At 38.8% G+C, this 24,330-nt stretch overlaps 1 protein-coding gene and 1 long non-coding RNA gene across 2 annotated transcripts; both read left to right on the plus strand.

Moving 5' to 3' along the window:
* Positions 1-10,503: 10,503 nt before the first annotated feature.
* LOC145070602 (uncharacterized) lies at positions 10,504-11,031 on the plus strand. The gene is made up of 2 exons (XR_013690011.1): positions 10,504-10,719; positions 10,808-11,031. It is a non-coding gene; the product is annotated as an uncharacterized LOC145070602 (long non-coding RNA).
* Positions 11,032-21,785: 10,754 nt separating this feature from the next.
* On the plus strand, positions 21,786-23,953 carry LOC145067125 (uncharacterized). Its single transcript, XM_079014331.1, has 3 exons — positions 21,786-21,934; positions 22,409-22,610; positions 23,939-23,953. The coding sequence occupies exons 1-3, from the start codon at positions 21,786-21,788 to the stop codon at positions 23,951-23,953; spliced, it is 366 nt and encodes a 121-aa protein (XP_078870457.1).
* Positions 23,954-24,330: the final 377 nt, after the last annotated feature.

Genomic DNA, 24,330 nt, shown 5'->3' on the forward strand with positions numbered 1-24,330 from the left:
TTGGGTTGCATGGCATCATGTATTTGGATAGACTAAAATGAGATAAATAACACTTAAAGGTTTATTAATATATTATAAGTTGTAATATAATAATAGTATTATTTAATTAACATTGATCAAGAATTAATTTGAAATTAATTAAGTGATCAAAAGAAGACTAATTAAATATATGGGTTAATTGTGTAAATCACTCATAATTGTATAGTGGGCTAATGCTCCATGGATTATCAAGTTGGGCTAAAACCCATAAGATGCTCCATGGATGCTCCATGGTGGTTATATAACCCATGGGTCATGGAAATGAAAGGTCATGACAATTAGGGTTTACATGGTGTAACCCTAATTGTAACACGCTATATAAGCTTCATGTTACACACCAAAATCGGTACCTAAGAGAACAAAAGAGGGCAAGTCGATTCCTAAGTGTTATACATATCTCTCAAGTTTGTTCCAAGTGCATTTGGTGTTGTGTGAGACATTTGAGGAATCACACTTGGGGTGCTAGGCTCACAAGGTTTCAAAGAATCCAAATCACTTTAAGGTATGTATTTATAGCAAGCTTTTATGATTAAAGTTCCCCATGTATGCTAGATAGGATTATGAACCATGGAAAATCAATTTTGCATGTATTTTAGACAAACATAGATCCAAGGTTTCTAGGGTTGCATGTACACCTTAGGAGTGTTAAAATGCTTAAAAACCTGCATAATGTTCTTGATATTCCACATTCGTCATCTCGGATTTATTCCTAACAAGTGGTATCAGAGCGGGTTCTTGTAGATCTCAACGATTTTTGCAAGAATCGATCTTGTTTATGGCGAAAGTTTATCTTGAATCGCACCTTGTTCTTCAAGTTTTGTTAGATTTCTGAAAAGAAAAAGTCTTCCACTTTGTTTTATTGCCAAATCTTGTTCAGATTTGTTGTCTTCTACCCATTCTATCATATGATTTGTTCTTAATTTGTGTTCTCGAAGAGAATTAGAAGAAAATTTCGTGTTTATTTCAATTTTCGTGTTCAGATTTGTTTTCTCTCTTTAGAAACCATCTCAGATATGTTTTCTCTCACTAAAAACCCTTTTAGATCCGTTTTGCTCTCTAGAATTCTTATCAGATCTACTTTCTTTCTTTTCAAGTTCTGTCACTTGTTGAAAATCTAATGGTTTCACCAAACTCATTGTTTTTATATTCTGTTTTCGATCTTGGATTAAAGATCACTGATCCAAATTTTCATTTGGGATTAAGGAAGTATTGGCATTTGTACAATCAATATATGGATCAAGATGCTATATATATGTATAATCTCTTTGTTGATGGGGGAATAGATAAGTTCACAAGTTGTAATCAATATGGAAGTTGTGTCTTAGTAACTGATGAAGTTTTGATAGATCAATTTCGTATTATTAAAGCACATTTAGATCTGAAAAATGAACAACAGTTGGAGTTAGATTGAAAAGAAAAGAATATGCTATGAAAGAAAGAAAAGAAAAAGAAGAAGTTCTTGTTGTTCTTCAAGTTTCTGAAGAAAAAGTGACTCTAGATGTTCTTGTTGAGGGGAGTCAAGTGTTTTAAGTTTTTCAGAAGCTTCACAATCCGAATTTAGTTGTTCTGAACATGAATCACAAAGCAAATCTTTGGAAATCATGGAAGTAAATAAATTTTGTTCTATTGGAACAACAACATATGATTTATTTTGTTCTGATGATATCTTTGAAGGAATGATTCCTTACACAAAGCCAATTCTTCAAGAAATTCAGATTTACCAAACTCTAAAAGTTTGTGTGTCAGAGTCTACTAATGATCAGATTCAGAATGGTGAAAAGGTTATTCAGATCCAAAATTCGTTTCTGAAGCCTAAAAATAAGAAAAGGAAGAAGAAGAGGAAGACCAAAAGTGAAATAAAGAAAGTTTGGATGCCCAAGGTACAAGTGCCTAATGCTTGTGAAAAAGTTGAAAAAGCTGAAGTCAATAATGTTCAAAGAAAATTTCATTCAGGTGAATATGTCAAGAGTTGGAGAAAAGAGAAAATAGTGTTCGGTTGGTTTAATGAATTTTTTGGCAATTTTTGTTTTCCAACTAAAAGGCGGGTATTATTTTCAGAGGATGATAGATTTTGTCACACCCCCGAACCAGACGGCGAAAACGTCTGAGGGCTATTGTGACTTAATTGAATACCATCACAATGATTATACATGAATCATAACATCATTCATCACCATGCATTGAAATATTACAACTGATATTGTTTACAATCAATACATCGTTTTAAACATTACATTTCCATAACATAAACCGTTCGATACTAATTTAAACAAAACACCATGACATCACTGGATACATATTCTTCGATTTACCTGTTACCTGAGAATACAAGTATTTTGGAAAAACTTCAACATATGAAATGTTGGTGAGTTCATGTTTGAAAAATAATGATTTTTGTGAAGTTTGAAAACCCAGAAAATCCGATATTTTCTGAAACGAGTATTGTATATAGGAAAAAGTGTGGAGATCTGTAGTATGCTTGTCGATTTTTGTAAACGTGTATAATTGTTAAACCTTGTATACATCACATAGGTAAAAGTGTTGAACTTCCCGGGAAGACCCGATGTTTTCCCAATACATAAAATTACATGTCTTATTTATTGTTATACCGATACGACGATCCCTTAGGCGTTATAATCACATGGGTTGTGAGTCGTTATAATCACGCATTAATGAAAATGACTAGTTTATAACTACCAAATACAAATGATCCCTTAGGCGTCGTCCGTACTACTCACTTAATCCAACCACCCTGACTTCTCATAGCCCCACAACCGAGGAGAAAGGAGGGTACGAAGCCCCTATTATTTCCATAAGTCGTTCAAGGCTATCGGGAATGCGAAAGGCACTTGACTCGACTCGCATTTGACTTCTCGAATTTGCTAGCAGTACCAATGGACCCTTGGGGCCCAACAGCACAATAAAGCTATTGAAAGTCCTTTTACATGGAATTAGGTCATAAAAGGCCCAATAACATGTAAGCGCGTTCCCTTCGGGCCTAAAGATCATGTTATTGGGCTAGCTAGGCCCAACAAGCACAATTTGAAACTTTCAAGCCCAAAGATTGAATATTGACTTCTCGTAAATTTCGCGTGTTTATTGAGGTACTATTGTTTATTGGTTTTTGATTCGTTATTGATTCGAGACCGAATCAATTCGTTTGGTAACGATATTGGTGTTGAAAGTGTATTTGTTATTACGTTTCGCCGGTAGTTGTGGTGCTCGTATTTTATCTTAAGGGATTTATTTGTTTAAAAGTAAGACTTTACCTTTTTATGACCCTTCTTGGATAAAATTTACACTTTTAATCCTTTATATAAAAGAATTTCCATTTTAGTCCTTAAACCATTTTTTTCTTGACACTTTAGTATCAAAACTTATTGAAAAGACATTTTCAGCCCAGATTTACTTGATAAACAACTTAAGTCCTTCAAAAATGAAGTTTTCTCGGTTGGGACCCCCATTTTTCACAAACTTTACAGTTTTGGCCCAAAATGGAAAATTTTTGCATTTTTTATCCCTTTTGACTTTGAAAAACATTTTTGACCTTTGAAATGGTTTTAATACACTTGTAATCCTCTGTTTTGCAGAAAGTTGCTTTTCCAGACCATCAATTTCAAAAATCTCGCAATTTGGGGCTTATTGAGCCGAAAAGCCCATTTTAGCCCATTATGTTCAAAATTTACATTTTAAGCCCCTAAAAAGTGTTGATATTCAGAAAAATTATATTAGAAACTGTTTGGACCCTTTTCAACCTCCAGAAATTATCATTTGTCGTTTTGGGACCTTAGTTTTGTATTTTTGACAATTTGAGCCCAAAAATGGGTTTTATGTCCAAAAATGTTCATCCTAACCAAATAAACTATTTTTCTAGACTTGATTAGTGTAAAACGGTATAAGTTATGTTTATTTCATTCCTCATGTTGTAGATCTCGGTTTTTAGGTACTTTTTGGCTAACATATTCATCACAAAACACATAAAATCATACATACAAGCATAAAAATCACACAAGGCATACATTTACTCATAGATCTACACATTTGCTTGTATTCTCCCCCATAAAAACTCATAAAAACCGAAAAAGAGGGGGTATGAAGCTACCTTGGGTGTGGTTTCGGTTTTGGAAGGAAAAGATGAGAAGAATTCGATCCTAGCAACCTTTCTTGAAAGATCTCGAACTTGGATGCTTCTAAGGTGCTACATCATAAGTTTGAATGAATTAAGAGATGATTTTTGAATGAAATGAATAGCTAGCTTATGGATCCAAGCAATATCTTACCTTAGATGATGATTTTTATGGAAGAAGTCCCTTGAACACCTCTTGGATCTCGAAAATATGGAGGAGAAATGAGAGAGTTTCTTGAGAGAATTGTGAGTGAAATTTGTGTGTGTGTGCCTGGATTCGGCCGAGAGCAAGAGAGAGAGGGAGAAGAAGAGAGTGCTTGCATAGAAGTATGGGAAATGCATGGATGTATGGGTTAGTTTTGCATAGAAATCCTTTAGGTAATTGTGAGGTGGCATAGGAAAAGTCAAGTCCTCTTTTCCTTTGGGGTTGGGCCGAGAATGGAGAGAGAAGAGAGAGTTATTTTGGGCCTTAAAGGATTAAGTCCAATTTCATAGTTATGTTGAGTGATTTTTGGTCCTAATAAATATAAGTGTGATTTTTATGACCTATTAGGGCTAAATTAGGTTAATTATGCCCCAAAATGGTTCATATAATTAATTTATTTCATTCTAGGTCCAATATGGCCCAAAATATTGAAATACGTGGAAGTGCGTCCAATTAGAGCCCATTTAAGAGTTCTAAGCCCAAGATAGTCAAATTCGAAGCTTATTGGTCCATTGGGCCCAATAAGGAATTCCTAGTCGAAAATGGACTTAAACAAGAACTCCTAGGGTTTCCAATTGCTTATTGACTACTTGAAATGCTTGCATGGGGTGTTTTTTTGAAAGTTTGTTGTGATAGAGTAAGTTTCATGCATGCTTTCATGTCTTTGATTCATAATTTGACTTAAGTGTTGTAGTTACAAGGCACAAAAATTTCTAGTTGTGACATCATCCCCCCGTTAGAGGGAATTTCATCCCGAAATTCTTTTGAAAGCTAGATTTGAGAATGCTAGAATAGGTGAGGGTACTTTTGCTTCATTTGGTCTTCGCATTCCCACGTGAATTCTGGCCCACGCTTCGCGTTCCACCGTACTTTCACGATCGGGATGCGACTTTGTTTAGTAGGCTTTACCTCCCTGTCCATGATTTCGACTGGTTCTTCAATGAACAGGAGATTCTTGTTGATTTCAATCTCGTCAAGGGGAATGACAGAGTTTCATCTGATAGGCACTTATTTAGATTGGAAACATGGAACACGGGGTGTACGATGCTTAGCTCAGCAGGTAGCTGCAGTTTGTACGCCACTGGACCTATTCGGGCGAGGATCTTGAAAGGTCCAAGGTATCGTGGTTTCAGTTTTCCCCGTTTTCCGAAACGAATGACCCCTTTCCAAGGTGAAACTTTTAACAGCACTCGATCCCCGACCTGAAACTCTAAGGGCTTTCGCCGTTTATCAGCGTAGCTCTTTTGTCGGTCGCGCGATGCTTGTAGTCGAGCTCTGATTTGAACTATCTTTTCCGTGGTTTCATGAATGATCTCCGGTCCCGTTAACGCCTTGTTCGATGCCAGTTTCTTTGCTAGCTGGGTGTCGCCCACCTCAGCCTAACACAACGGTGATCTACACTTATGTCCATATAGTGCTTCGAAAGGAGCGACTTTGATGCTCGAATGGTAACTGTTGTTATACGAGAATTCAATTAAGGGTAAGTGGGTATCCCAAGACTTCCCAAAGTCTATCACACACGTGCGAAGCATGTCTTCAAGCGTCTGGATGGTTCGTTCGCTTTGACCCTACGTTTGTGGGTGATAAGCGGTGCTCATGTCGAGATGGGTTCCAAGTTCTTTCTGAAGTGATTGCCAAAAACGTGAAGTGAATCTACTGTCTCTATCTGAGATGATAGACACTGGCACTCCGTGAAGTCTCACGATTTCACGAATGTATAATCGTGTCAGTCTCTCCATCTTGTAGGATTCTTTTATTGGCAGGAAATGGGCGGATTTCGTCAGTTGGTCAACTATTACCCATATAGTGTCTAATCCATGGAAATACCTTCCCATTTCCACTCGGGGATCACCGGTTGCTGTAATAACCCCGAGGGCTTCTAGTACTCCACCTTTACCTTGGCTAAAGTAAGGCATTTGCTGACATAGGTGGAAATTTTTGCCTTCATGTTAGGCCACCAATAATGTTGTTTAATATCCAAGTACATCTTGTCCGAACCTGGATGGATGAAGTATCACGTCTTGTGAGCTTCATTCATAACTACCTCCTTAAATCCTCCGAGTTTAGGGACCCAAATACGGTTCATGAAATAGTATCCTCCGTTCTCCTTTACCTCTAGATTCTTCTCCATTCCGCGTAATGCTTCGCTTGCTCTGTTTTCCATCTTCATGGCATCTGACTGGGCTACCCCGATCTGAGTGGTTAGGTGAGATTGGATGGTTATTGAGAGAGTTTTCGCACGACGATTAGAGTACTCCTTCCGGCTCAAGGCATCAGCTACCACGTTGGCCTTGCCTGGGTGGTACTTGATTTCACACTCGTAATCGTTTAATAGTTCAACCCATCTTCGTTGCCTCATATTCAACTCTTTCTGATTCTAGATGTGCTGGAGACTTTTGTGGTCCGTGAAGATGGTGCACTTCGTACCATAAAGGTAATGCCTCCAAATCTTCAGAGCAAAGACCACTGCTCCCAATTCCATATCATGGGTTGTATAATTCACTTCGTGTGTCTTTAGTTGGCGGGATGCGTAAGCTATCACTTTTCCACGCTGCATGAGAACGCAACCTAAACCCTGATTTGACGCGTCACAGTAGACCACGAAATCTTCCGTTCCCTCTGGTAGAGATGGTAGTAGGGCACTGCAGAGGGCTTGCTTCAGGGTTCGGAATGCAACTTCTTTTTTGTCAGTCCATTTGAATGGTATGCCCTTTTGTGTAAGCGAGGTAAGTGGCTTGGCGATCTTAGAGATGTTTTGAATGAACCTCCTATAGTAGCCTGCTAGGCCTAAGAATTGGCAAATTTCTGTGGGTGTCGTCGGGACTTCCCATCCTTCGACGACTTTGACCTTAGAAGGATCCACATGAATTCCTTCCCGACTAACAACATGACCTAGGAAGTTCACGCTACGGAGCCAGAACTCACACTTGTTGAGTTTTACGTATAGCTTTTCCGTTCGTAGGGTTTCCAGGATTTGTCGGAGATGTTGGCCATGCTCTTCTTCGCTTCGGGAATAGACTAGAATGTCGTCAATGAAGACGATGACAAAGTTGTTGAGGAATGGTCGACATATTCGGTTCATCAGGTCCATGAGGGCGGCATGGGCATTTGTTAGACCGAAGGGCATTACGACAAATTCATAATGTCCGTAACGAGTTCGGAAAGCGGTTTTGGGAATATCCTCTTCCCGGACCTTGAGCTGATGGTACCCGGATCGTAGATCTATCTTAGAGAAGTAATTAGCCCCTTGGAGCTGGTCAAATAGATCGTCGATTCGTGGAAGTGGATAGCGATTTTTGACAGTGAGTTTGTTTAACTCTCTGTAATTGATGCACATTCTAAAAGATCTGTCCTTCTTTTTGACAAAGAGGACCGGAGCTACCTATGGTGAGTAGCTAGGTCGGATGAATCCCTTGCCCAGGAGTTCGCTGAGTTGGCTGGACAATTCCTGCATTTCAGCAGGAGCTAGCCGGTAAGGCGATTTAGCGAGAGGGGTTGCTCCTGGAACCAGGTCAATTCGGAACTCAACTTGTCTCTCTGGGGGTACTCCAGGAAGATCTTCAGGAAATACGTCTGGGAATTCACGTGCTACTGGAATGTATTGAATGTTAACCTCTTCCTTGGTTTTATCCACTATGTGAGCGAAGAACGTCAAATCTTTCTTTCGTCGATGCTTCTGTGCCTGGACGCACGAGATGAGGCGAAGGCTCGTGCTAGGTTTGTCTCCGTAAATAACTAGAGTTTCGTGATTGGGAAGGAGAAGGCGAACGACCTTCTCGTGACACATAATTTCAGCATGGTGGAGGCTTAACCAGCCCATGTCAATAATCACATCAAAACTCCTAATGAAAACAGGCATTAAGTCTATTCGAAAGACGTGTTGGTTCAGGGTTGGGGTACATCCGATGTAGATTTCCCCAGTGGATTCGGTTTTCCCATTGGCCATTTCCACCGTAAAGGTTTCATTTAGCTTCTGGGGTTGTTGTTTTAATAAATGTTTAAACTTATTGCTCACAAAGCTTCGCTCTGCTCCGATGTCAAATAGGATGCATGCATAAGTGTGGTTTAGGGGAAACGTACCGGTAACAACAGCGGGATCCTGAGTCGCCTCCCCCTGAACCATGTTCAGCACCCTTGTTGTTCCTCCATTTCCGGGATTGTTGTTGTTAGGGCAATCTCGAAGGAAATGTCCAGTCCTTCCACACCCATAGCAGGTGTGGCTAGGTCCTGCATTGTTGCCGCCGGTGTTGGTGTTGTTGTTGTTGTTGCGGTTGTTGTTGTTGTTGCTTCCCTGTTGTTGATTCTGGGGAGGGTAAGTCCTGCAATACCATGCCGTGTGCCCCTTCCGATTGCAACTGGTGCACTGTATCTCCTTGCATTCTCCATTGTGATGGAGACCGCACTTGTTGGACTTGGGAAGATTATCGAAATAAGGTCTAGGAGCATTTAGAGCAGCTGAGGCTGGAGCATGTGGTGTGGGCGGAACTTGTGCAGTTGCAGCATTAACCGCCATTATTTGCTGCTTCTTGGAAGTCTCGGAGCCTTGACGCCCCTTTCTCTTGTTGTTCTTCCCCTTCTTGCCATCATTTTCCTTCTTGGCCTCGGTCTCCGCTGGCTTCTCACATTTCTTGTTGTTGTGGTCATACAGTTTCTTCGCCAATCTCTTAGCAGTGTCAAAAGTTTCGGGATTTGCAGCTATCACGTTTCCTTGGATCGGGGAGGTTAGTCCCCTGATAAATCGCTCGATCTTCTTTCCTTCTGAGGTGATCATGCCAGAACATAACAGAGACAGTTCACTAAACCTTGATATGTAGGCATCGATATCGGCATTCCGGACAGTGAGGTTCCACAACTCTTGCTCCATTTTATGAATTTCGCCGCGAGGGCAGTATTTGGCCATCAACATTTCCTTCATTTCTGCGCATGGCATTGAATTGGCTACGGGGAGTGTCATGGCTTCCATGTGTCCGTTCCACCAAGTCAGCGCTTGGTCAACAAAAGTGCATGCAACAAACTTCACCTTCATCTCTTCAGGGGAATCGCATATCTCAAACACCGATTCCACCTTCTCGATCCATCATTTCAGGGTAATCACTCCTTCAGTGCTGTTAAAGGTTCGTGGTTTGGCGTTTGTGAAGTCTTTGTAGGTACATGTTTTGGTGGGTCCTTGATTCATTCCGTTGTTCGAAGTCCCGACCCCTTGTCCATTGACTCATCCATTGTTCCCTTGGTGAATTTGTGCCATTGCTGTTGTGACCGCAACAGATACGACTGCCTAGAATGCAGTTGAGTCAACTTCGGGTGGGGTTGGTCCAGGGTTTCCACGAGTAGGTCATCGAGGCATCTTTCTGTCATGAAACAGAAAGATGTTGAGTGTATGTGGTTTCTGTGAGGTTGTGATCCTATGAGCTAAGTGTGTGGCACTTAGGGGTGAGCATTTGGACCGGTGGACCGGACCGGACCGGACCGTTTTTTTGGACCCCCGGGCCGGTTCTCGGTTCTAAGATTTCTCGCCGGTCCGATCCGGTTTTTACCGGGTTTAGAACTGGTTGAACATGATTAAGATTTTTGTGACGTTTTTTAAACGCACATAACTCATTCGTTTTAAGTCGGATTGACCTGTGGTTTTTTCCAACATTTAGTTTACAGTTTGTAGATGAATTTAGACTATAATTTTGTTTATTTTGGTATTATATTCACCGTGTTACAATCCTTCAAATTAGAACTATTAAAGCTGAAAAAATTCAGCTTTTCATTAACATTTTGTAAGCTGTGACGTTTTTTAAACAACCATAACTCATTCGTTTTAAGTCGGATTGACCTCCGATTTTTTCCAACATTTATTTTACAGTTTGTAGATGATTTTAGACTATAATTTTGTTTATTTTGGTATTATATTCACTGAGCTACAATCCTTTAAAGTAGAGCTATCAAAGCTGAAAAAATTCAGCTTTTTAGCAAGATTTTATAATCTATGACGTTTTCTAAACACCCATAACTCATTCGTTTTAAGTCGGATTGACCTACGGTTTTTTCCAACATTTAGTTTACAATTTGTAGATGAATTTAGACTATAAGTTTTGTTTATTTTGGTATTATATTCATTGAGTTACAATCCTTCAAAGTAGAGCTATCAAAGCTGAAATATTTCAGCTTTTTAGTATTATTTTATACTATAATTCCGAGTCCGCGTTTAGCACTTGTGGTAGAGTTGTAAGTGAGTATCAAACTAGTTTATCGACATTGATAGTTGAAGCTTTGTTATGCACCCAAGATTGGGTGATAAAGTTTACAAATCCGATAGTTGACAACGTTGGTGACATCTTGAACGATGATGATATAGCTTTGGGTAAAAAAAATTACAATCTTTATTCTTTTTTTATACAATTATTACTTTTTATTAAATACTAACAACATTTTCATTTGTGTTTATGTAGAGATTGCACAAGCTTTAAATATGTTACATATGGATGACAATGATATGGGGAAGAGGCCAATGGAAGATTAGATTATGAGTTTATGAAATTTGTTAGTTTGATTGATTTTAAAGTTTAAACTATGATTTTTGTTGTTACGGTAATACTTTTGTATGTTTGTCTTAAAATTGTTTAACTTTTGTTGGTGAACTTGATTTATATGTTAGTTGCTTTTATTTGGAAAATTAATTTTTTTCAAATTGCAAGTTATACTATTATACATCAATGTAGATTAGTTAGGCATGAAACGGAAACATATTAATTTTCCAAGTTATAATATTATACATCAATGTAGATTACTTATTATACTCTATGCAATTAAAGTTGTACCGGTCCAAACAGGTCCAAAAACCGGAAAACCCGGACCCGGACCCGGACACGGACACGGACACGACTCATCCGGTTCGGTCCATGGTCCACAAAATTCTCCGTAACCGGTCCGGTCCAAGAGCCGGTCCGGTCCGGTTCGGTCCAGGCCGGTCCAAATGCTCACCCCTAGTGGCACTAACTTAGGTACTTTCACAATTTGGCACACAATCATGGATTCGTACACATAGCAGATTACAACATCAAAGTAAAACACATAAAAGTTTAATAATATTATCCGCATTTGATACATGAAAATTTTGCTCGAAAGAGCATACATAAGTGATATTAGTTCGACAGCATAACGGCTCTATGAGTAGTGTACTCACTTAAATATAGAGTCGGGGTACATAGCATAGATCCTAATGACATAGTACTAAAGACTGATGCTATCCCTAGTACTCCATGGAGTATCCTAAGATAGGGGGTGAGATCATATGCCGAAGTGTTGAGCCAACAACTGAGCCATCTCCGCCATGTCTCCAATGACCTCATCCCTCTCATGCTTAGCTCGCACTGCACATGCTTCCATGGCGAACAGCTGTTGCCGCAGGGCGGCAATCTCAGCTGCGGGGGAGCGATTCTCCCTTGCGGGGTTCGCTGGTGGGGCGGGGTGGTCCTGTTGCGCCTTGCTAACAAACGATGTGGCGTGATCTTTGCCCGAGTCTTGTCCTTCCTCTATGTCATCATCGGCCTCCTCCAACTTGTAGTCGATGTCTGTGTATTCGTCAGGCCCGACGTCGTATGCTCCCTCTTGATTCCCTTCTAGTTCATCTTCGAGCATCCCGTGAGCCACAAGGACTTGATGAAACTGGATACCCTGATGCTCTCCCTCCATGAAGACTAGGGGAAGGTATAAACTATCGTTACTCCTATGACTCTATAACTATGGTATAGACTAAACGGATGTTCTCTTTTTGGTGATAAAGGGGTATGTTTTTAGGTTCCCTAGCTATCACGATCTCCTCAGGACGTGTGATAGTTATAACTTGGAGGGAATGTAGTTGATCAGGCTACATCCGCTCCTTGATACAACTAGGAACAGTCTTGGATTAACCGAGATACTAGTATTATCTTGTTCGGTTCGGTGTTAGGTTCTTGTTCCTAATACAAGCAAGGGTGTTTTATTGTTATGTTTTACTTGTTTTTTTTCAGAGTTGTGTTAGTCCCTCTTTTGGTTTATGGTTGCATATCAATGTGTGGTTAGATATGCTAGTTCAATATAAACAGAGCTCTGATACCAACCTGCCACACCCCCGAACCAGACAGCGGAAACGTCTGAGGGCTATTGTGACTTAATTGAATACCTTCACAATGATTATACATGAATCATAACATCATTCATCACCATGCATTGAAATATTACAACTGATATTCTTTACATTGAGTACATCGTTTTAAACATTACATTTCCATAACATAAACCGTTCGATACTAATTTAAACAAAACACCATGACATCACCGGATACATATTCTTCGATTTACCTGTTATCTTAGAATACAAGTATTTTGAAAAAACGTCAACATATGAAATGTTGGTGAGTTCATAAGTCATGTTTGAAAAATAATGATCTTTGTGAAGTTTGAAAACCCAGAAAATCCGATATTTTCTGAAACGAGTATTGTATATAGGAAAAAGTGTGGAGATCCGTAGTATGCTTGTCGATTTTTGTAAACGAGTATAATTCTTAAACCTTGTATACATCACATAGGTAAAAGTGTTGAACTTCCCGGGAAAACCCGATGTTTTCCCAGTACATAAAATTACATGTGTTATTTATTGTTATACCGATACGACGATTGTTTTCGATAATTCCAGGTGACATTGGATTAATTATGGGTTGTGAGTCGTTATAATCACCCATTAATGAAAATGACTAGTTTATAACTACCAAATACAAACGATCCCTTATGCGTCGTCCGTACTACTCACTTAATCCAACCACCCTGACTTCTTATAGCCCCATAACCGAGGAGAAAGGAGGGTACGAAGCCCCTATTATTTCCATAAGTCGTTCAAGGCTATCGGGAATGCGAAAGGCACTTGGCTCGACTCGCATTTGACTTCTCGACTTTGCTAGCAGTACCAATGGACCCTTGGGGCCCAACAGCACAATAAAGCTATTGAAAGTGCTTTTACATGGAATTAGGTCATAAAAGGCCCAATAACATGTAAACGCGTTCCCTTCGGGCCTAAAGATCATGTTATTGGGCTAGCTAGGCCCAACAAGCACGATTTGAAACTTTCAAGCCCAAAGATTGAATATTGAATTCTCGTAAATTTCGCGTGTTTAATGAAGTACTATTGTTTATTGATTTTTGATTCGTTATTGATTCGAGACCGAATCAATTCGTTTGGTAACGATATTGGTGTTGAAAGTGTATTTGTTATTATGTTTCGCTGGTAGTCGTGGTGCTCGTATTTTATCTTAAGGGATTTATTTGTTTAAAAGTAAGAGTTTACCTTTTTATGACCCTTCTTGGATAAAATTTACACTTTCAATCCTTTATATAAAAGAATTTCCATTTTAGTCCTTAAACCATTTTTTCTTGACACTTTAGTATCAAAACTTATTGAAAAGACATTTTCAGCCCAGATTTACTTGATAAACAGCTTAAGTCCTTCAAAAATGAAGTTTTCTCGGTTGGGACCCCCATTTTTCGCAAACTTTATAGTTTTGGCCCAAAATGGAATTTTTTTGCATTTTTGATCCCTTTTGACTTTGAAAAACATTTTTGACATTTGAAATGGTTTTAATACACTTGTAATCCTCTGTTTTGCAGAAAGTTGCTTTTCCAGCCCCTCAATTTCAAAAATATCGCAATTTGGGGCTTATTGAGCCGAAAAGCCCATTTTAGCCCATTATGTTCAAAATTTACATTTTAAGCCCCTCGAAAGTGTTGATATTCAAAAAGATATGTTAGAAACTCTTTGGACCTTTTCTACCTCCAGAAATTATCATTTGTCGTTTTGGGCCCTTAGTTTTGTATTTTTGACAATTTGAGCCCAAAAATGGGTTTTATGTCCAAAAATGTTCATCCTAACCAAATAAACTATTTTTCTAGACTTGATTAGCGTAAAATGCTATAAGTGATGTTTATTTCATTCCTCATGTTGTAGATCTCGGTTTTTAGGTACTTTTTGGCTAACATATTCATCACAAAGCACATAAAATCATACATACAAGCATAAAAATCACACAAGGCATACACTTACTCATAGATCTACACATTTGCTTGTATTCTCCCCCATAAAAACTCATAAAAACCGAAAAAGAGGGGGTATGAAGCTCACCTTGGGTGTTGTTTCGGTTTTGCAAGAAAAGATGAGAAGAATTCGATCCTAGCAACCTTTCTTGAAAGATCTCGAACTTGGATGCTTCTAAGGTGCTAGACCATAAGTTTGAATGAATTAAGAGATGATTTTTTGAATGAAATGAATAGCTAGCTTATGGATCCAAGCAATACATTACCTTAGATGATGATTTTTATGGAAGAAGTCTCTTGAACACCTCTTGGATCTCGAAAATAAGGAGGAGAAATGAGAGAGTTTCTTGAGAGAATTGTGAGTGAAATGTGTGTGTGTATGCTTGGATTCGGCCGAGAGCAAGAGAGAGAGGGAGAAGAAGAGAGTGCTTGCATGGAAGTATGGGAAATGCATGGATGTATGGGTTATTTTTGCATAGAAATCCTTTAGGTAATTATGAGGTGCCATAGGAAAAGTCAACTCCTGTTTTCCTTTGGGCTTGGGCCGAGAATGGAGAGAGAAGAGAGAGTTTTTTTGGGCCTTAAAGGCTTAAGTCCAATTTCATAGTTATGTTGAGTGATGTTTGGTCCTAATAAATATAAGTGTGATTTTTATGACCTATTAGGGCTAAATTATGTTAATTATGCCCCAAAATGGTTCATATAATTAATTTATTTCATTATAGGTCCAATATGGCCCAAAATATTGAAATACATGGAAGTGGGTCCAATTAGATCCCATTTAAGAGTTCTAAGCCCAAGATAGTCAAATTGGAAGCTTATTGGTCCATTGGGCCCAATAAGGAATTCCTAGTCCAAAATGGACTTAAACAAGAACTCCTAGGGTTTCCAATTGCTTATTGACTACTTGAAATGCTTGCATGGGGTCTTTGTTTGAAATTTTATTGTCAGAGAGTAAGTATCATGCATGCTTTCATGTCTTTGATTCATAATTTGACATAAGTGTTGTAGTTACAAGGCAAAAAAATTTCTAGTTGTGATAGATTTTCTTCAAATAAGTGGGTATGCAAGAAGCCAACTTCTATATTGAACCTTAAATGGGTACCAAAAGTCCCATAAAAGTTTTGTCCTTTATTAAATAAAAACGAAAACGGGGACAAAATCTTGGTGAAATCTGGTGGATTTGGTTCGAAGATTTGATATTGTGTTGAAGAAATCAAACTTATTATTTTTTTTTTTTGTGTTGGAAATGACAAAAGGCTGAAAAAGGTGAAAAAAGGGGTGAAAAGTGGTATTATCTGCAAAAAGGAGGCTTCCATCTGACACATTTCAGCAAAAGGGGTACAAGTCGTTAGGTTTACAGCATTTAGGGGTTAGATTCGCTATTTTTTGAAAAATTGGGGTTAGTTTCGCTTGTTTGGTCGATCATGTGTTCTTTGAAGAGAAGACACGCATACAAGCGAAACTCAAGATCAAGAAGCGAAGGTCACAGAAGCGAAACTCAAGATTAAGAAGCCAAAGTCTCAATTGGAATTGAACGTTCGGTTGGGTTCAGTTGTGTAATCGACGGAGCGAACCTGCAATATGATTTGGAGCGAACCTGAGATTCGCTTTCGGTTCATGATCGGTTAAATAGATTTAGAAATGAACGTAGAAGATTAAGTTTGTGTAGATTAAGTTCGCATTCTCCTCTACCTCTACAAGTTCGTTTTCATGGCTTGATTGTTCATAGTTGCAAATCCAAAACGAAAGTCAAAATTGGAATCTGTACCACACATTCGTAGTCTTCCATTCGCATTTACAAGATTTCTAGCTTGTGAAATTGCCCCTGGGAATTGGAACGAAACATCATTCGATGTTTCTAAACTCGATATTACCATGAAATCTGAAGTCGGAATCTGTTCATCCTAATAGACATTAATGTTTCGAGCATCAAAATTGAATACAGAATGAGAATGACTCGGAATCGGATTTTACAAATCAAATTGAAACTTGAGATTGGAATTTTTAGAACTAGTATCGAAATTGGTTTTCTAACACAGCAATCAGGAGTTATGCTTGCACTTGGAATCGTTTTAACAAACCGCAATCGAACCTTGTTTTAGAATCTGCAATCATTTCCGACTTTGATTCAAAACGGAAATCGGTATTATACACACTCAAACTTGTTGTTGGATTCAAATGGGGTTGAAATCAAGACTCTGCAATCTGAATTGATATCGAAATCGGTATTAAGCATCCCTCATAACTGTCGTATGGCTTTCTCCCAGACTTTGAAAGCAACCCTTTCCAAAGTGGTTTCTCATCCCAGATCCATTGAAGCGTGGGTTGCTCTGTTGATTCTTCCTAGGTGTACTCTTCAGGTGTTCAGGCCCAAGAATAGGCATGAAAGTAGGTCTGGCAATAGGAAGTCTTTGCAACATCGTAATATCTTGAGCGCTTTAGCTACTTGGGGGACTAGAGATGGTATCGCCAAGCTAGTTACAAACTTAGTTGACAATGCAAGACTGGAGCAACAAGATAAAAAAGAAGATTACATTCAGGTGAAAAGAACACCGGGAAGCACCAATATCAGACAATGTCTTCGTAAGGTTGCCGATGGACATATTACAGCAACGGTGAAAGTTTTATGTTCTTCGGGGGTTGCTCCATTTAGGGTGATACCACGAAGGCATTGGAGGATAAGCATCCATACAAGCCACCACCTTCCATGCCCAAAACCATATTTTCAGAACCTCCCCTGGTTGTGGATATCGACAATGTCCTTGGGGGAATTAAATCCTTCCTTAAAGGTACCTCGTGTGGGAGGGATGGGTTGAGAGCTCAACACAATTTAGATGCCCTTTGTGGAGAAGGTTTGGCTATAGCCAAAGACCTCTTGCATGCTATTACTTCTGTGGTTAATCTATGGCTAGGCGGAAGATGCCCTTCGAGCTTGGCTGAATTTTGACTCTGCTCCTCTCACGCCGCTCTTAAAACCTGACAAGGGAATACGACCTATTGCAGTAGGTACTATATGGAGACGTTTGGTTTCTAAGTTGGCCATGAAAGGGGTTGGTAAAGAAATGGCCAAATATCTCAATGATTTTCAGTTCGGAGTCGGGGTATCGGGTGGCGCTGAGGCCAGTTTACATAGCGCCAATAGGTTGTTGAGTGAGCGCCACGATGACAAATCTCTCTCCATGCTTACCGTTGACTTCTTTAATGCCTTTAACCTTGTTGACAGATCCGCATTACTTCATGAGGTCAGACTGAGGTGTCCCACTATTTCCTTGTGGGTAGAGTTCATATACGGTCAAGCAGCAAGGTTATATCTAGGCAAAACTCATATCAGGTCTTCTACTGGGGTTCAACAAGGAGACCCCTTGAGACCACTTCTCTTTGCCATTATGTTGCACCCGCTCTTGCATAAGATTAGATACAATTGCAAGCTTTTGCTCCATGCATGGTGCTTGGATGATGGCACACTTATCGGAGATTCGGAGGAGGTGGCCAAAGCATTGGACATCATTACGGTGACTGGCCCAAAATTGGGCCTTCAGCTGAATATCAAGAAAACCGAGCTCTTTTGGCCCTCGTGTAATGGTAGGAAGTTACAGGAGGGACTATTTACGGCGGGCATCGGGAGGCCGCCTTTGGGGGTGAAACTTCTTGGGGGAGCTGTTAGTAGAGATGCTAGTTTCATTCGCAACCTAGCCATAAAGAGAGCCGAAAACGCTGTGAATTTGATGCGCCTTCTTCCATAATCGTCTGACCCTAGAGTGAGCTCCTTCTTCTTCGGTCTTGTATGGGTATTGCTAAGATTTTCGTTGGGTTGAGGATGTGCCAACCCGTTCACATGGAGGAGGCGACAATATACTTTGACAATGGATTGCGCGGGGCGATTGAGGACATTGTGGTTTGTGGGGGCCCTTTCTTTGGTGACATACAATGGCGAATTGCTTCCATACCCATTAGGTTTGGAGGTTTGGGTTTATACTCGGCAGTAGAGGCTACCTCCTATGCTTTTGTTGCCTCAAGGGCTCAATCTTAGGTATTGCAAGACCACATCTTACGGGGTAGCGGTATACATGGTATGGATTCTGATTATGATTGTGCCTTGGCATCCCTTCGCAACAAGCTTCCAAACTTCGACCTTAACAATTTTACTACTAAAGGCACCGCCCCCCCTAAATCCCAGAATACACTGGTCAGTGCCTTTTTTCATAAAATTGTCCAAGATATGGAAGTGCATTTCGACATGACGGCTCGGCAGAAAACAGTTTTCCAAAGCTTACGAGCACCACATGCTCAAGATTTTCTTCTGGCTATCCCTATAGATGGGCTTGGCCAACACATGTCTCCCATAGAGTATTGTACTATTCTCAAATATCGACTCATGATTCCCATTTTCTCAGCTGACGAGATATGTCTTGTGTGTCGCAAGGCATGTTTGGACTTTTTTGGGGAGCATGCAGTTCACTGTAAAGAACTCCCGGGGTTCAAATACAGGCACGATATGGTTAGGGATGTCTTGTTTGGTATATTTAAGTGTGTTGGAGTTTCCGCTAAGAAAGAGGCACCGGTTAATTTCTTCATTGACCCGACAAAAGGAAGCTCAACCCTCAGACCGGCTGACATTTTAACTTTTGGATGGGTCGGAGGGAAACACGCATGTGTGGATCTTACAGGGGTATCCCCTCTCGTGGGCCTGAGGGCTGGGGGTTTCACAGCGGGACATGCTGCTTTAAAAGCAGCCACAGGCAGAGTCACCAAACATGAGAGATCGTGCCTGGAAAATCAACACGTGTTCATACCATTTGCATTTGATATGTTTGATTTCCTCACAGTGGATGCGGTAGAGCTTCTTAAAAGCATACAACGAATCATGCATAGTAATGTTATACCTCTTATATCTTCGGATGTAGTCTTTAAAAGAATTAGCTTTACCATTCAAAAAAGTTTAGCGGCACAGCTTGTTGCCCGTTTGCCATCTCACTCATTGTACGATGACAATTAAAATTTATCAAGTTAAAAAATATTAGCTTTTTTTTAATAAAAAAAACCAATATCGGAACTTCCAAATCTGAAAATGGTCATGTCCAACGAATTGATCGGAAATCAAGCCTTCAAAATCGTAATCAGGATTTACAGTAGGAATGAAAATTAAAGGGATTGGATTTTCGAAATCTAAATCAGAAATTTACCTGACATCGAATTCTCTTTAATTTTGACTTTCAAAGTCAAAAGACGTGCTTTCCATTGAAGAAGATGACTGATGTTACAGTCTTGACCCCTACATTTTTAGTTCTTTACTAGTTCTGGTACCCCAATATCTCTAATCTTTAAAGTTTCCGCCCCCTTTGGAAGATATTACTTATTTTCAGGGCCTTAATAAAGAATGTGGGTTATATTTTCAACTTTTACCACCCTGACGTTCAGAAACTCACAGATTTTACCCAATATACAAAGTTATTTTCAAAATTTTTGGATTTTTACCATTTTTATCCCCTTCTGTCCAAAATATTTTCACTTTTTATCCTTTTTCTTTGGTCTTATTCTTTTCAAACCCTTCTAAAATAAATTGCTTCTTATTCTATTCTTTTGTCTAAATTTAAAAATCGAAAAATACAAAAAAATTTTTTTGTTAATTTTCCGGTTTTAATTTTTGAAGATTGGGTTTTTGCTAAAGGGATTTATTTCATTATATCTGACGGGTTTTGAAGATTGTTGCTGATTCTTCTGAACTTTCCTGATTCTCTCTGTGGAATTTTGTGAAGATTTAATGGGGAGTGATATTATTCAAGGGGGAGTTCATATTTGCAATATTATTTCTATTTCTCTCGCTTTGATAACCCCATGTACTAATGATTCTCACAATTTAGGGTAGAAATGCCAAGAAGATTGGAAATCATGATCTTCATCAGTTTCAACATCTAGGAGGGATTGTTGAGTATTTGAGATATTGAAACTGATATGGCATATTTGGTTATTTAGGGAAGTCTTTTTTAGGGTTAATCATTTTATAATTCCCTACGATGCCTTTACAGAAGAAGTTCTTAATCGAACTCTTTAAGGCATTGATTTTATATTAGGCATAAATTTTATATTTATGGTAGATATTTATTGTTCCCTATAAATAATAATTAGGTTTACGTTTGGTGTAAGCTTTTGACCATATTAGGGTTTTCTATGTACATTCATCTCATAATCAATATAAGAAAAACCTTTATCAGATTACTTGCATATGTTGGTGATTGATTCTTGAATGTTCTTGATATTTTGCATTCGTCATCTCGGATTTATTCCTAGCAAACCGAATATGTTACCTTTGATGAGAACTACTTGAAGAGGATTGAATTGAAAGAAAATAAAATGGAGAAAATCTTTCCTAAGCCAAGTCCAGCCACTGTTCCGATCTTAAAACTCTATAATGAATTCATGCTACTTTTTGATGAGCCAGAGAAGGCTATCACATTTGAAGCAAACGGAAATGACAATAAAGTAGATGAAATTGAAGAAAATTATCGATGACGCTGCGAAAGATATGAACAATCAGTCATCAACTTCTAAAGTACCTCAAGAGACGAGTGCTATAGTCCAGGGGGAGGATACAAGCTCCAATGCATCTTTTCAACGGGAGCCTTTTACTTCTCAAGAAACGAACATTCCATTTCAGGGGGAGGGTTTCATTCATCTTTCTCTTCTAAACCACTCACTAATGCAAATGGCTCACCTCCCACAATGACTCATAAATCTCCATTCATAGGGGATTCTTCACTTCCTGAAGAAATGGACCACTCGTCATTTGAGGAGGAGAATAAAGATGCGAATGACGATACAGACCTTCAATCAGAATTCGAAGAAGTAAACGCTGAACTGGATTCCTCTTCTGATCCAAATTATCATCCACTAGCCAAATGCACTAGAGATCACCCTAAAACCCAAGTCATTGGTGAATCTTATGCATGCGTTCTTACGAGATCTCAAATAAAAGCGAAACGAACTGCATTATTCTCTAAAGTGGATTTCTGCATGTTCAATTCCTTCGTATCCAAGAATAAACCCAAAACCGTCAACATTGCTCTTTATCACTCTGACTGGGTGCAAGAGATGCTAGATGAGCTCAATGAATTCAAACGAAACAAATTTTGGAGGTTAATTCATACTCCACCTAAAGCATCAGTTGTTGGTTTGAAATGGGTTTTTCGCAATAAGCTGGATAAAGAAAGGGATGTAATAAGAAACAAAGCGAGACTCATGGTTAAGGGATAATGTCAAGAAGAAGTTATTGACCAAGAAGAAACCTTCACACCTATTGCAAGGTTGGAATCTGTTTGCATCTTCTTGGCATACGCAAGACACACGAATTTTGAAGTGTTTCAGATGGATGTTAAATGTGCGTTCTTGAACAGGGTGTTAGAAGAGACAGTATACGTGGAACAACCTCCTGGGTTTGTAAACGAGAAGTATCCAAATGACTGCTACATCTTGGACAAGGCAATCTATGGTCTCAAGCAAGCTCCAAGAGCCTGGTATGAAATTCTAACTCGCTTCCTTAAAATGTCCAAATTTAAACAAGGTTCGGTTGACCCAACTTTCTTTCGCAAGAAAGAGGGTGACCGCTTGATGATCGTCCAAATCTTGGTTGATGACATCATTTTCGGTTCTACAAATACCAACTTAACAGCTGGATTCCAAAAATTGATGGAAACAAAATTTAAGATGAGCTCCATGGGTTCGACTAACTTTTTCCTTGGACTAAATATAAGAAAGGGACCAGAAGGCATTTTCATAAATCAGGAAGCATACACAAAGACCTTACTAGCTAATTTTGTCATGGTGGGAGACTCTAAAGTGAAGGTTCAAATGGCATTCGGAACGAAACTGACACCATCTCTGGAAAAACCAGCTACTGATATGACCCTTTATCGGCAAATGATAGGATCATTGATGTATCTAACAATTGGTAGACCATATATTATGTTTTCCGTTTGTTATTGTGCTAGGTTCCAAGCAAATCCACGCGCACCTCACATGGTGGCCGTCAAGAGTATCTTAAGATACTTGACACGAACTTCATCACTTGGCATATGGTACCCTGCGAAATCAGGCTTCTTTGTACAAGCATTTTCAGATGCTGACCTTGGGGGATGTGGAATAGAAAGAAAAGGCACAACTAGAGGATGCCAATTTCTAGATGGAAACCTTGTTAGTTAGCAATCCAAGAAGGAAACGTGTGTGTCCTTGTAAACCGCTAAAGTTGAATATATAGCTGCTGCTTCATGCACATCTCAAGTCATTTGGATTCAAAGTCAGCTTCGTGATTATAGCTTAAGTGTGAAACGAATCCCACTATATTGTGACTGAAATTGCTATTCACATTTGTCACAACCCAGTGCAACACTCAAAGCTGAAACACATAGCACTGTGGTATCATTTCATCAAGGATCACGTAGAAGAGGACAATGTTAATATTCACTTCGTAAGATCTGCTGATCAATTGGCTGGCATTATCACAAAAGCCTTGTCTGCAACAACCTTCAATAGAATTCTTCAAGGCCTAGGAATGATGGAAGCTGAATCTGTACTGAAACCACATTTTCTTTAATAAAGTTGTTGACGCGAATTGATGAGAACGCTCGTAAAGACTCACTGTCCACTGTTCATTTGTGGATGAATGCTTGCCTTAATTCATTTCTGATTTTTCCTGGACACGAATTGGCACGAACGTTCACCCTAATTTTCATCATTAAATTTTTTTTTGTTTTGTTTTGTTTTTGTTTTGTTTGATCTAATTTTTTATATATCATTCCATTTTATTCAAAATTCAAAAATATTTTATTCGTTTTTAATTTTTATTTCTTTTATTTTCAAAAATTTCAACACATGAAAACTATCTTGAGAAGATCATGGAGGCATAGATTCGTGTGATGGAGCCGGTATAACATTCTTTATCTATGTATTAGCTAAGTGTCCCTAGAAGCATGCTGCTGTATGTTGTCTAAAGCCTCTATTGACTCGATGTGAAGCGTTAATGAATCAATTCTACCAATCGTTTCTTCCCAATTAGGCTGTTAAATTCACATTATCCCTGAGCTACCTTACTCTTTTCACTTTGAGTTAAGAGTTATCTACTTAGTCACTTCTGTTTAGTAGAGGTACATTCGCTTCTCTGTAACCATCTTCACATTTCTCCATTGGCTTCATACTCATCAGTGTAACCCTTGAGACTCTCACCTATACCACTAAGGTTTATGGTTGCACAAAATTTGTGTTAATGATCTTAGTTTCGTTCACCACGAACTGAGTGAAACCCTAAATCCAACACATTTGCATGAATTGACGGTGAACTATTAAATGTTCTAGATTTTAACCATTTAATTAATGAAAGCTACCTTCATGGTATGTATAAAGGGGTCTCTTTTTCTTTTGTGTGATCTTTATGAAGTGTTCTGCTTCCAAGACACTTCTTCCTATAAGATCTAGTTTTTTTTTTTTTTTTTTTTTTTTTTTTTTTTTTTTTTTTTTTTTTTGAGATTTCAAAAGATTAATCTTGTCACTAAAATAATTCCTCACCTACTCGTTCAACTGATTACACTGGTCACACGAGTACTTCATCCAACATTCATTCTTATGTCAAGTTCGTTGTTTGGTTGGAGAGCTAGCCACCCACTGAGCCTAATGAAAAGATGCCTTTCAATTTTTTTTATCAAACATTTGATCATATTTCAACGGGCAACCACACAGACACTTCATAATCTCTCTTGATTTTGAAGGAAGAGATCGTTGCCCGGGATCTATTGTTTCATGTCTTTTAAGTCATCACTAATATCACACAAATATATCTTGATTTATTTATTTTTCTTTGGCATACTCTCGCACAAAAATCTCTTTGATTTTCCTAAAGTCTTGCTTGTGGTATTTATGA

The sequence above is a fragment of the Lactuca serriola genome, chromosome 8 (assembly GCF_051521515.1).
Source record: "Lactuca serriola cultivar US96UC23 chromosome 8, Lser_US96UC23_V15, whole genome shotgun sequence".
Taxonomy (NCBI): Eukaryota; Viridiplantae; Streptophyta; class Magnoliopsida; order Asterales; family Asteraceae; genus Lactuca; species Lactuca serriola.

Bases quoted from the DNA above. Each gene is read 5' to 3' on its own strand.
- LOC145067125 (XM_079014331.1), top strand. From the start codon at position 21,786: ATGGATGTTAAATGTGCGTTCTTGAACAGGGTGTTAGAAGAGACAGTA. The intron at 21,935-22,408 runs GTATGAAATTCT...TTATTGTGCTAG, and splicing joins AAGCAAGCTCCAAGAGCCTG to GTTCCAAGCAAATCCACGCG.